We start from the raw sequence: 13616 nt of genomic DNA, 5'->3' as shown, positions 1-13616 counted from the left end.
ACATCCCTTATTAACTGCAACTCCAGTTGTGTTTTGACCTTCCTGATTACACCCCTGCATGCTCAAGCAATATTTTTATACTCCTCCCTCATCATCTTTCTAAGTTTCCACTTCTCGTAAGCTTCCTTTTTGTGTTTAAGCTCACCGAAGATTTCATGTTAAGCCAAGCTGGTCACCTGCCATATTTGCTATTCTTTCTGCACTTCAAGATGGTTTGTTCCTGTGCCCTCAACAAGGCTTCTTTAAAATACAGCCAGTTCTCCTGGACTCCTTTCTCCTTCATAATAGCCTCCCAGGGGATCCTGCCCATCAGTTCCCTAAGGGAGTCAAAGTCCGCTTTTCTGAAGTCCATGGGGCAATAGGACTTGTGCACGCTTTCAGATTGCTGCATACACCCTTAGGGAGACCTTTGACTGTAGCTTTCTCCTCATTCCCTGTGTCAGAGGGTGTCCTCCAAAGCTGCATTCTTGGCTCCGCTGCTCTTCTTTCTCCACTCTGTCTCTAGATGCTCTGATCCACAAATGACATTTTAATGGTGGTGACTCACAAATCTATCTCTCTGCCAAAGATCTGGTTCCCTCCATGCAAAGCTGCATCTCAGCATGTCTTTCTGACATCTCCACTTGAATGGCCAAATAGCAACTTAAGTTTAATATGGCAAAAAGTGATTTTTTAAAATTTCCCCTCCCCTCTCCCAAACCTCCCATCTCTCTAATTTCTCTGTGACAATGGAAAACACCACCATCTGCCTAGACACAAAGGCCTGTAATCTGACTTGTTGTTCTGACTTGACCCATTTACATACTATTTAAAGATGCAGCCTTTTCTGTCTGCCCAGACTGCCTGGGCTCTTGGTCAGGTATCGTCTTGTAACCTCAGCTCCTATAATCTGCTCCCTGGCCTACATGTCAGCCACGTTGCCCTCTCAGGTTCATTCATAACTTTCCTGCCGTTATCTTCTTCCTGGCTCACTGCTCCAACCACATCACCCCATCTTTGTGTCACTCCACTGGCTCTGTCCTCTACCACTCAAATACAAGCTCCTCCTGGTCTTTGCATTTGAGGCCCTTCACTATGTAGCCCCACCCAGTCTATCGGATTTAGTTTAAGTTGTTACCCCTACCATTACTCTGTTAATGATGGCAACCCTGATCGCTGACCTGTCCTATTTCTCCCTCCAGCACCTCCACGCTTTCTCCCATGTTGCTCCCTTGAGCGTGGGAAAATCTTCTATCAGAGTGGTCAAGCTTCTGCCTTCTCCTCCTCTAAATCTGTTTTTGAAACCTGCCTTTGATGTTTATAAATCTCTCCCATTAGACCAGTGGTGGACTAAGACTTCTGCATTGCTGTGTAACTCTGTTCACTCCACTGTTACTTCATCCTCCCAACCCACCCCCATCTCATTGTCTGATTCGTCCACCTGTTGCATTTTATCTGACATAGATTTTGAGCTCACTGGGCCAGGAACAGCTGTCTGTGTTACTTCTCTGTACAGCAGCTAGCACAATGGGGTCCTGAACGTTGACTGGGGTATTTGGGCCTACCAGAATATAAATGATAAGCTATAATCCGGCTTTTCTCACTATTTATCTCCCAGCTTCCTCTCTCCTCCACCTTTTATGCCGTGGATGGAAGGCAGGCAGGGCAGATTCAGGGGTTCTACTTAAACATTAATGTTGGGTATTCCCCCCCATAGATACTTAATCCCAGCTGGGAACACTCCTCCCCCAAAAGAGACTTCCTCATTCCTGTCCTTGTCTTATCTTCATTGAATAGGACACATGGAAAGAGTTGTCCAGACAACTATAGAATGGCCCATAAAACTTACCTAAATGTTTCACAAATGTGTGTATTTTATGCCAGCAAGTTAAAGAAGTATGGACTGAATGAATGGACTATAAGGTGGATAGAAAGCTGGCTAGATTGTCGGGCTCGACAGGTAGTGATCAGTGGCTCCATGTCTAGTTGGCAGCAGGTGTCAAGCGGAGTGCCCCAAGGGTCGGTCCTGGGCCTGGTTTTGTTCAATATCTTCATTAATGATCTGGAGGATGGCGTGGATTGCACCCTCAGCAAGTTTGCAGATGGCACTAAACTGGGAGGAGTGGTAGATTTGCTGGAGGGTAGGGATAGGATACAGAGGGACCTAGACAAATTGGAGGATTGGGCCAAAAGAAATCTGAGGCGGTTCAACAAGGATAAGTGCAGAGTCCTGCACTTAGGACCAAAGAATCCCATGCACTGCTACAGACTAGGGACCGAATGGCTCAGCAGCAGTTCGGCAGAAAAGGACCTTGGGGTTACAGTGGACGAGAAGCTGGATATGAGTCAACAGTGTGCCCTTGTTGCCAAGAAGGCTAACGGCATTTTGGGCTGTGTAAGTAGGAGCATTGCCAGCAGATCGAAGGACGTGATCGTTCCCCTCTATTTGGCATTGGTGAGGCTTCATCTGGAGTACTGTGTCCAGTTTTGGGCCCCACACTACAAGAAGGATGTGGAAAAATTGGAAAGCATCCAGCGGAGGGCAACAAAAATGATTAGGGGACTGGAACACATGACTTATGAGGAGAGGCTGAGGGAACTGGGATTGTTTAGTCTGTAGAAGAGAAGAATGAGGGGGGATTTGATAGCTGCTTTCAACTACCTGAAATGGGTGTTCCAAAGAGGATGGATCTAGGCTGTTCTCAGTGGTGGCAGATGACAGAACAAGGAGTAATGGTCTCAAGTTGCAGTGGGGGAGGTTTAGGTTGGATATTAGGAAAAACTTTTTTTCAGTAGGGGCGTGGTGAAGCACTGGAATGGGTTACCCAGGGAGGTGGTGGAATCTCCTTCTTTAGAGGTTTTTAAGGTCAGGCTTGACAAATCCCTGGCTGGGATGATTTAGTTGGGGATTGGTCCTGCTTTGAGCAGGGGGTTGGACTAGATGACCTCCTGAGGTCCCTTCCAACCCTTATGTTCTATGATTCTATGCAAACTGTTCTGCTAAATTCAGGACTGTTATGGGAGAGATTGTTTGAGCTGTGTAAGATTCTACACCGTATAGTATAGTGGACCACCAGCTCTGCTGTAGTTAAGGTTGAGAACTCTTTTCTGTTTAAAGGATGGCTCTACTAAGTGCTCTAACTAAAATTCACATGCTTATGTGTATTGCCTTTAAATTTGCTGTTCCGCATGGGGATTCAGTATAGGTTTAGTGACCCAGATTTGGTGTAATTTGAGCAAGCAACCTGTTTTAAGATGGAGCTTGATAAATTTATGAACAGGATTATATGATGGCATTTCCTGTGATAGCTGCGGTCTGGACTCCATGATTCAGGAGGCCCCTTCCGCTCCAAGGTTCCTATGAGATACAGCACCCTGCAATCCCCTGCAAAAATACCAGCATTTCACAAAATCCACATTCTGCCAATGTTTTTTGCACACAGGCTCAAATCATGGCTCTGATTGTCCCCAAATGAAATCAGTCGCTCAGTATTTACCTCAGCTAGTGCATGGCACCCACTGCTCCTTGGGGGAGTCAATATTGAAAACATTATTAAAAGAAGAGCAAGGCTGTCTGGGACAGTACTTGCTAACCACTGATGCACTAAACAGGTTGCAATACCTATGTGCACAAAGACTAGCCAAGAGCATTTTCAGCCAGCCTGTTTGCATATGACCAAATTGGCTCAAGGGGACATGTGGCCAGTGAATCTGAGCTATATCCATGCAGTGTAAATTCAAACCCTCATCTGGGCAGAAAGCAGAACGATCTGTAGGCAGGTTGCTACTATCTGTCTGTGTCAAGGGTTTTTTTTTACTTTTTGGAAATGTAATCGGGGCTTGAAGTATTTTCTGAAAGATAATAAATGACACATGCTCTATGCAGAGATGAGAATGATTTCATGTTGCTACTTTTCCACTGGGGAACCAGCATTGAATAATCAATTAACATTGATTAATTAGAGGGAAGATGAAAGACAATTAGGATAATATAATCATGTTTCTTGAAAAATGGAACTGAGTCAAGGAGCTCCTGATTCAGAGCTTCTTAACACAAGGAAGAAGTCTCCTGTGCTCTACTAAGGACGCACATTACATTGGCGCTGAAATAAGGCAAAATGCATCCCTTGTGGTGTACCTGTTTCCTTTCATTACACATGTGGGGGGAGGAGAGGCAGCATAAGAAGACAGAGGTGCTCAGGCCCCCCACTCCCTGTGGGGGACACAGGGCTGCACAGATCACCTCATATCACAATCACAGCTCTGCCAAACTGTTCCAGCTAATCCCTACACCATTCAGTACAGCTACACCCAACACAGTGAATGCAGCTGGAATTGCATGCAGATAATTCCCAGTGGTTCTTGCCAGTTCCAGTGGGGCAGAGTTAAGGTTGCATTGGTGTGTACGTTAACTAGTTATTTCCTGGTTTTCAGAGGTTTGAGTTTTGCTGAACTCGTCATTCTGGAAAGGCATGAAATACCACTGAGCAGCCTTAAGTCTGAGCTAACCAAGGTTTTTGTCAGTGTATATATTTCAGGGCCCTGATTCAGCAAAACACTTAAGCATGTGCACAAGTAGAGTTTTTACCCTCAAAAGGGAGGAGAGCCAGAGTCTTCATAAAGTCCACTAAGGACTTTGCTGTTGATTCATTTACATGGAAGGCACTCAGATGCTGTGGTTAAGATGAATAAAACCCAAGGAAGAGAGGTTAACTCCCAGTACTTAAGCATGTGCTTTGCTAAATAGGTGTCAATTTTTATTTTTATTTCATAGCATGAGTGGTAATAACCAGTTTTGCTAAGTTTATCCGAGTGTTTCCATTCTAACCCACTCCTTTTTCAGTGCTCATTGGTTCCCACAATTTTTATATTAAAAGGGGACTTTCTAAGGTCTGGCCTTTGCCACAAATTGAATTATCTTTTTCTGCAAGGTGAGTAAAAAATAGTTCAGCCATTGGTTAACAGAAGGAGTGTGTGTGTGTGTGTACACTAATTTCCCCAATATTAAAAAATAATTCATGCAACTTTTTATTTTAAACAGCTGTAGCTCTGAAACAGCTGGGGTACAATGCTGAAATTCAGCCGGGGAATAGGAGAGTGTTCCAGTGAAAAATGGCTTTGGCTTCTCTAAGTTATGACTAATTGAAAATAGCACTCCACGTATGCAGTACATTTTGTACACTTCTTAGCTGTTAAAATGTACACAGCTTAAGAACTTCAAGTTTGTGTGGTTAGCTTGGCTGTATCATGAAAAATTTAGTGAAAGTGTGCAGTGAATAATGTGGGGCTTTGCAGAAGCCCTCCTTTCCTGTGCATTTTATGTGGTTTAAACTGCACAACTAATATGTGCAAGACAGGAAGAGAAGGGCTCTCTCCTGCAAACCTGTTAAGGTGCGTGGGATTCATCATTCTGCTGGCAGGTAGTCAAATGCTTTCACACTATGGAATTTCTTTTCATTACCTTTTTGCTTTTGGAAACTCCTTGGATGTTCCATTTAAAAAAAGACACTTTGGTAAGTCACTATTGTTAATTTGAACTCTGCCTCCTAAGTGTATGCATTGTGATAAGTCTTTAATTGTACTTTTTTTAAAGAAATAACTTCAAACTTTTTTTCTATGGCTTTAGGTGCAGATGAATAGCACCTTTGACTTCTGTCCACTATTCTGTGTGTGCCAGACAAATAGAGTCCCTTATAGTCATTTATATGAAAATTGTACAGTAAGCTGTTATACAGTATATTATAGATTAAGCATAACAACAAAGAAGAATAGCAAGAATTTTTGGCATATATAAAAGAAAAGGAGTACTTGTGGCACCTTAGAGACTAACCAATTTATTTGAGCATAAGCTTTCATGAGCTACAGCTCACTTCATCGGATGCATATATAAGTCACCTAAATTTGCAGCTAAGCCAACTTTACAGTTAACTGTTTTGTTCCCTGAAGTGCTCTTTGAAAAGAAATTGTAAACAAATAGCTGCTGACTAAAATATTAAAATGCAGACCTTTAGGAAATAGGAACCTATCATATAAAAGTGTCAATACAGAAACGCTGATCTGTTGTGACAATGAAAACAAGTATGCAAAAATCGGGGGAAAAGCTTTATAAATGCTACACTTGGGTATCTAAAGCTGTAGAAAATGTTCTTATGATAGGATATTATTAATATATGATCATGTGAGTAAATCCTGTGTCATAATTGTGTAGACTCCTGGGGTTGGGGGCACTGTAAAGGCATGAGGAACCTTAACACTGGTATTTGCTGATTGTAAAACGATTAACCATGCAAATGTAACTGTAGTCAAGTGGTGGTTGTCCCTCCCCCTCTGGGAGGCTACCCTGCCTCACTGCATCGTTGGGATGTCGGCCTAGTATTGGGGAAATTTAGCAGTTTGGCATTAGTATCCCAATGGGCTTAATGGGGTTGAGTTTCCAGATAGGCAGCTAGCTGCGGCCTGTTATGCGGGAGCAGGTTCTCCCAGGAGTCCGTATGTCTTGCCCCAAGACGCATAAGGTCAGCTCCCAGACTGCTGCACTGGGCAGCACAGCATGGGGAGGACGTGACCAGCCCTCTGTGGAGAAAGAAGTGGTTCAGGACTATTTAGAAAAGCTGGACGAGCACAAGTCCATGGGGCTGGATGCGCTGCATCCGAGGGTGCTAAAGGAGTTGGCGGATGTGATTGCAGAGCCATTGGCCATTATCTTTGAAAACTCATGGCGATCAGGCGAGGTCCCGGATGACTGGAAAAAGGCTAATGTAGTGCCAATCTTTAAAAAAGGGAAGGAGGAGGATCCGGGAACTACAGGCCAGTCAGCCTCTCCTCAGTCCCTGGAAAAATCATGGAGCAGGTCCTCAAGGAATCAATTCTGAAGCACTTAGAGGAGAGGAAAGTGATCAGGAACAGTCAGCATGGATTCACCAAGGACAAGTCATGCCTGACTAATCTAATTGCCTTCTGTGATGAGATAACTGGCTCTGTGGAGGAGCGGAAAGCAGTGGACATAGTATTCCTTGACGTTAGCAAAGCTTTTGATACTGTCTCCCACAGTATTCTTGCCAGCAAGTTAAAGCAGTATGGGCTGGATGAATGGACTATAAGGTGCATAGAAAGCTGGCTCAACAGTCGGGCTCAACGGGTAGTGATCAATGGCTCCATGTCTAGTTGGCAGCTGGTATCAAGCGGAGTGCCACAAGGGTTGGTCCTCGGGCCAGTTTTGTTCAGTATCTTCATTAATGATCTGGAGAATGGCATGGACTGCACCCTCAGCAAGTTTGCAGATGACACTAAAATGGGAGGAGAGGTAGGGATAGGATACAGAGGGCCCTAGACAAATGAGAGGATTGGGCCAAAAGAAATCTGAGGAGGTTCAACAAGGACAAGTGCAGAGTCCTGCACTTAGGACGGAAGAATCCCATGCACCGCTACAGACGAGGGACCAAATGGCTAGGCAGCAGTTCGGCAGAAAAGGACCTTGGGGTTACAGTGGACGAGAAGCTGGATATGAGTCGACAGTGTGCCCTTGTTGCCAAGAAGGCTAACGGCATTTTGGGCTGTATAAGTAGGAGCATTGCCAGCAGATCGTGGGACATGATCGTTCCCCTCTATTTGGCATTGGTGAGGCTTCATCTGGAGTACTGTGTCCATTTTTGGGCCCCACGCTACAAGAAGGATGTGGAAAAATTGGAGAGAGTCCAGCGGAGGGCAACAAAAATGATTAGGGGACTGGAGCACATGACTTATGAGGAGAGGCTTAGGGAACTGGGATTGTTTAGTCTGTAGAAGAGAAGAATGAGGGGGATTTTGATAGCTGCTTTCAACTGCCTGAAATGGGGGTTCCAAAGAGGATGGATCTAGACTGTTCTCAGTGGTGGCAGATGACAGAACGAGGAGTAATGGTCTCAAGTTGCAGTGGGGGAGGTTTAGGTTGGATATTAGGAAAAACTTTTTCACTAGGAGGGTGGTGAAGCACTGCAATGGGTTACCTCTGGAGGTGGTGAAATCTCCTTCCTTAGAAGTTTTTAAGGTCAGGCTTGACAAATCCCTGGCTGGGATGATTTAGTTGGGGATTGATCCTGCTTCGAGCAGGGGGTTGGACTAGATGACCTCCTGAAGTCCCTTCCAACCCTGAGATTCTATGATTCTATGAACAGTCAACAGGTTATAGCCCTAGGGCCCTTTAAGCAGGGACTGGGCAAACACCGTAATCTCTTGCTGCGGAGACAGGACACACCCAGTCGTCAATGAGCTCTGTGCTCTTGTTACAGAGCCAGAGCAGACCCAGTAGTCAATTAGCCCGGTCTCTTGGTTCAGAGCCAGGGCACACCAAGTAGTCAATTAGTCTGGACACTTGTAGCAGAGCCAGAGAAAACCCAGCAGTTAATGAGCTCTGGTCTCTAGTCGCAGAGACACCCGACCCCTGCGGTTCGCTCTGTCCTAGCTCCAGCAGACAACCAACGAGCACAGGCCACTGGACCTGGTGAGGGGAGGCTGCCCTCCTGGGGGCAGGTGCGGTCTGGGCCCAGCCTGCTCCACCGGACCCCAACCCAGGGCTCTAACATTGGCAGAGTGGTCTAGCAATGGGTCAGCGGGGATTCCAGCCGCAACACGCTATCTGCGTCTCTGGCAAAGCTGCTGTCAGACTAAGGTCATCTGTCCCTCCACCACTGCCTCCCGTCCCCTCGGGTTGCACCTGGGTTAGCAGGGCGTCGTTGGCCTCCTCTGGGTAGGTGGCCCAGGGCAGTCCTGGCAGGTCCGTGGCAGCAGTAAGTTCCCTGGTGGGCAGGGCATCGCTGGGCTCAGCAGCAGGGTCATTGGCTGGGAGCGAGCAGGATCTGTCTGTCTCCCTCTGTGTGTCTGCCCCACCCTTTATACTTACTGTTCCAGTGGCGTACTTCCGGTGGGAGGAGAGAGGCAGTCCTGGCTCCACCCACTTGGGCAGGGAGGGTGGTTCCTCCCCCTGGCTTGAAGGGAGGCCATACCGCCTAACTACAGCAACATTCTCAACATAGCTTTGTATAGCTTTTGTTTTTCATAGGAGGGGGGAGAGGTCACCTGGTAGATGAGGATAAGGACGGTGAGGAGAGCATCCCAGACCAAGGGCAATGTGATAGGATGAGGTGGCAGGAGTGTCATGGACCTAGATGGTAGTGTGATCTGTTATTGGGGAGGGAAGCATGTCCTGGGCCTAGAGGGCAGTGTGATGGAATGCTAGAGAGATACATGGCATGGAAAAGTCTGAGACTTACTAATTTAATTTAATTTAAACACAAATAACAGATAATAAGGTGCTGACTATTCAGGTTCATGGTTAATTCAGTAACCACCTTCCCCTACCTCATATGCTTCCCCTATTTAGAATTTACAGTAGAACCTCAGTGTTACGAACTGGCCAGTCAACCACACACCTCATTTGGAACCGGAAGCTGCAATCAGGCAGCTGCAGAGACAAACAAAACAAGCAAATACAGTATAGTGCTGTGTTAAATGTAAACTACTAAAGAAAACAAAAAAGGAAAGCAGCATTTTTCTTCTGCATAGTAAAGTTTCAAAGCTGTATTAAGTCAGTGTTCAGCTGTGAACTTTTGAAAGAGCAACCGTAATGTTTTGTTCAGAGTTACGAACATTTAGAGTTACGAACAACCTCCATTCCCGAAGTGTTCGTAACTCTTGAGGTTCTACTGTCTTTGAATGTGCAGCATACCTTTCAATGTGCTGTAATGTATTCAGCATCATTATCTATAGGAATCAGGAGGCCTTACCTCGGAATATAGGTCCAGTGCATCACTGAGCTTGTTGGAGAACTCCTGCTTGTGAGGGAAGATTTAAAAGGAGCTAAAGCCAAGATTTTCAAAGTGGCTTCTGATTTTGTGTGCCTGACCTAGGCCTAGTTTTCAGAGGTGCTGAACACCTCATGTGTCTCAAATTGGGATTTCAGAATCAGATGCCACATTTCAAAAGTAATAGCCTAGATCTTTCTATCTTGACTTAGCAGTGTGTCAAATGCTTTTCCACCTTTCACTTCACTGATCACACTCAGACAAGCTCTGGTAAGTGTCTCATGAAGGCAGCCATGCTGTAATGCTCTTTATAGTTACCTTATTATGGTCATTCTTCTCCCCGTGCCCTGCTTGGATGCTGAGAAGAGAAGGAGGAGTGGGTCCACCTTCCATATCAAGGGGAGATAGAACTGTGACCTCTGTCTGTGACACACACAGAGCTGTGACCTTGCACATGGAAAGCGGTGCAGTAGTTCCTTTGTGAAGCTACGGAAGGGTGTCCCTTTTGAGTGCTCACACACAAATGTGGGAGCAGCTGGTGCAAGGTACAGTGGAAAGTGAATTGAATCTTGTGGTGTTTCTAATGGGCATTATTTAATTGCAGGGCACCCGGGTGTGGCTACGGGAGCAAGATCAGCTGCAGCCGTGTACTGTTGGCGCATGCAATGATGGGTTTGTGCTCTTCACAACAGATTATGGAGAGGTGAGTATAATTGGAAATCAAGGTTTGAATAAAAAGAAAAGGAGTACTTGTGGCACCTTAGAGACTAACAAATTTATTTGAGCATAAGCTTCCGTGAGCTACAGCTCACTTCATCGGATGCATTGAGTGGAAAATACAGTGGGGAGATTTATATACATAGAGAACATGAAACAATGGGTGTTACCATATACACTGTAACCAGAGTGATCAGGTAAGGCGAGCTATTACCAGCAGGAGAGAGAAAAAACCTTTTGTAGTGATAATCAAGGTGGGCCATTTCCAGCAGTTGACAAGAACGTCTGAGGAACAGTGGGGGGTGGGGTGGGGGAATAAACATGGGGATATAGTTTTACTTTGTGTAATGACCCATCCACTCCCAGTCTCTATTCAAGCCTAAGTTAATTGTATCCAGTTTGCAAATTAATTCCAATTCAGCAGTCTCTCGTTGGAGTCTGGTTTTGAAGTTTTTTTGTTGAAGTATTGCCACTTTTAGGTCTGTAATTGAGTGACCAAAGAGATTGACATGTTCTCCGACTGGGTTTTGAATGTTCTTGACGTCATTCTTGACGTCTGATTTGTGTCCATTTATTCTTTTACGTAGAGACTGTCCAGTTTGGCCATGTACATGGCAGAGGGGCATTGCTGGCATATGATGGCATAGATCGCATTGGTGGATGTGCAGGTGAACGAGCCTCTGATAGTGTGGCTGATGTTATTAGGCCCTATGATGGTGTCCCCTGAATAGATATGTGGACACAGTTGGCAATGGGCTTTGTTGCAAGGATAGGTTCATGGGTTAGTGGTTCTGTTGTGTGGTTGCTGGTGAGTATTTGCTTCAGGTTGGGGGGCTGTCTGTAAGCAAGGACTGGCCTGTCTCCCAAGATCTGTGAGAATGATGGGTCGTCCTTCAGGATAGGTTGTAGAGCCTTGATGATGTGTTGGAGAGGTTTTAGTTAGGGGCTGAAGGTGACGGCTAGTGGCGTTCTGTTATTTTCTTTGTTGGGCCTGTCCTGTAGTAGGTGACTTCTGGGTACTTTTCTGGCTCTGTCAATCTGTTTCTTTACTTCAGCAGGTGGGTATTGTAGTTGTAAGAATGCTTGATAGAGATCTTGTAGGTGTTTGTCTCTGTCTGAGGGGTTGGAGCAAATGCAGTTATATCGTAGAGCTTGGCTGTAGACAATGGATTGTGTGGTGTGATCTGGGTGAAAGCTGGAGGCATGTAGGTAAGTATAGTGGTCAGTAGGCTTCCGGTATAGGGTGGTGTTTATGTGACCATCGCTTATTAGCACTGTAGCGTCCAGGAAGTGGATCTATTGTGTAGACTGGTCCAGGCTGAGGTTGATGGTGGGATGGAAATTGTTGAAATCATGGTGGAATTCCTCAAGGGCTTCTTTTCCATGGGTCCAGATGATGAAGATGTCATCAATGTAGCGCAAGTAGAGTAGGGGCATTAGGGGACGAGAGCTGAGGAAGCGTTGTTCTAAATCAGCCATAAAAATGTTGGCATACTGTGGGGCCATGCGGGTACCCATAGCAGTGTTGCTGATTTGAAGGTATACATTGTCCCCAAATGTGAAATAGTTTTGGGTGAGGACAAAGTCACAAAGTTCAGCCACCAAGTTTGCCGTGACATTATCGGGGATAGTGTTCTTGACGGCTTGGGGTCGTCCATCTTTGTGTGGAATGTTGGCGTAGAGGGCTTCTACATCCATAGTGGCTAGGATGGTGTTTTCAGGAAGATCACCGATGGATTGTAGTTTCCTCAGGAAGTCAGTGGTGTCTCAAAGATAGCTGGGAGTGCTGGTAGCATTGGGCCTGAATGAGGCTCTGGCTGGTGTTACAGCTGAGAAAAGCTACGTGTCAAAATCTCCTGGTCTTAGATGATTTCCTTATGTTAAATGAAAATGGTAGACTTCAGTATCACACTTGTGTCTGAAAAATGTTCCCCTGCTGCTGTTGTCACACCTGAGATCACTGCAACTGACAGAGGTTAGAAGTGCGTTCACTCACTCGCGCTCTCTCTCTTATAGCTGACTTTGTGTGTAATCACTCTCACGGATTCTGCTAAAAGAAAAGGAGTACTTGTGGCACCTTAGAGACTAATCAATTTATTTGAGCATAAGCTTTCATGAGCTACAGCTCACTTTATCGGATGCATTCAATGGAATGCAGTGAGCTGTAGCTCACGAAAGCTTATGCTCAAATAAATTGGTTAGTCTCTAAGGTGCCACAAGTCCTCCTTTTCTTTTTGTAAATACAGACTAACAGGGCTGTTACTCTGAAACTGATTCTGCTGTATAGGCTGTTATCCAGTTCCCCCAATTGTTTGTGTGGGGGTGTCTCACAGCAACTGGGGGGAGAAAAACAGTTTTAAAAAACAGGAAAATGTAACTGTAAAACCAAATTGGTTGAGGGTGGTGATGTATGTGTGGATTTAAATATTTGAAACTACTTTCACTTATTTTTTGAAATTGACTAGATTTCAAATTTATTGTGTCCCTTTAAGCTGCTATGAGATGCCTGACTTACCTCTCAAAGACTGGAATCCATCACACCAACATATTTCAGTTTCACATCATGCAACACTGTCTTCCAAATACCGCACACCTAGCAGCGCTGTATTCTGTAGTTAGGGATGGAGGATTGTCAAGGCACATTTTGGGAAAGGTCATGAGGGACCATGGGGACAAGACTAGCAAGGTCACAAGTTGTGAAAATCATGGCAAAGGTTTTGAAAAGTCCTGGCTGTGTTAGTTGTGTGGGACCCGAGCAACCGAGGCAGAGCCCATCTCTGAAACCAAAATCCCATGGGGGCATACTGTAGGTACCTGATTCCCTCCTCTTCCGTTCACTCAATAGCCCTTCTTGCAGGCCCAGGTTGCTTTCGGGTGTTTTTAATATAGGTTGTGGCCACCTGTTTTTTGAACCTGATTACTGTGTATTGGCCTGGAGGTGTATTGGGGGGGTTAGACTAGATGACCTTTGCGGTTCCTTCTAACCCTGTGATTCTATTGCTTGGGACCCTGCCTGCGAGGGCATTAGTTAGGTCATTTGTGTCCCTGCAATGTTGCTTCCGTGGTGCTCTGCTCTCTAATTGTCACCTGTGCAGACTTGTGGACTGTTTTTACATAAGACTCTCTAAGCATGGCTCACTG

At 45.4% G+C, this 13616-nt stretch overlaps 1 protein-coding gene across 1 annotated transcript in view; it reads left to right on the top strand.

Moving 5' to 3' along the window:
* The window catches only part of LOC311528178 (unconventional myosin-X-like), a 269478-nt gene that overhangs the window by 34933 nt on the left and 220929 nt on the right, over positions 1-13616 (top strand). Inside the window, exon 2 of the mRNA XM_084642873.1 lies at positions 10363-10461. Within this exon, the coding sequence (XP_084498999.1) occupies positions 10363-10461 (99 nt within the window). The remainder of the gene's footprint in view (positions 1-10362; positions 10462-13616) is intronic.

The sequence above is a fragment of the Lepidochelys olivacea genome (assembly GCF_965140295.1).
Source record: "Lepidochelys olivacea isolate rLepOli2 genome assembly, chromosome: 11".
NCBI classification, from domain to species: domain Eukaryota; kingdom Metazoa; phylum Chordata; order Testudines; family Cheloniidae; genus Lepidochelys; species Lepidochelys olivacea.
The sequence above is the reverse complement of the archived record's forward strand: the minus strand, read 5'-3'. Positions and strand labels throughout refer to the sequence as shown.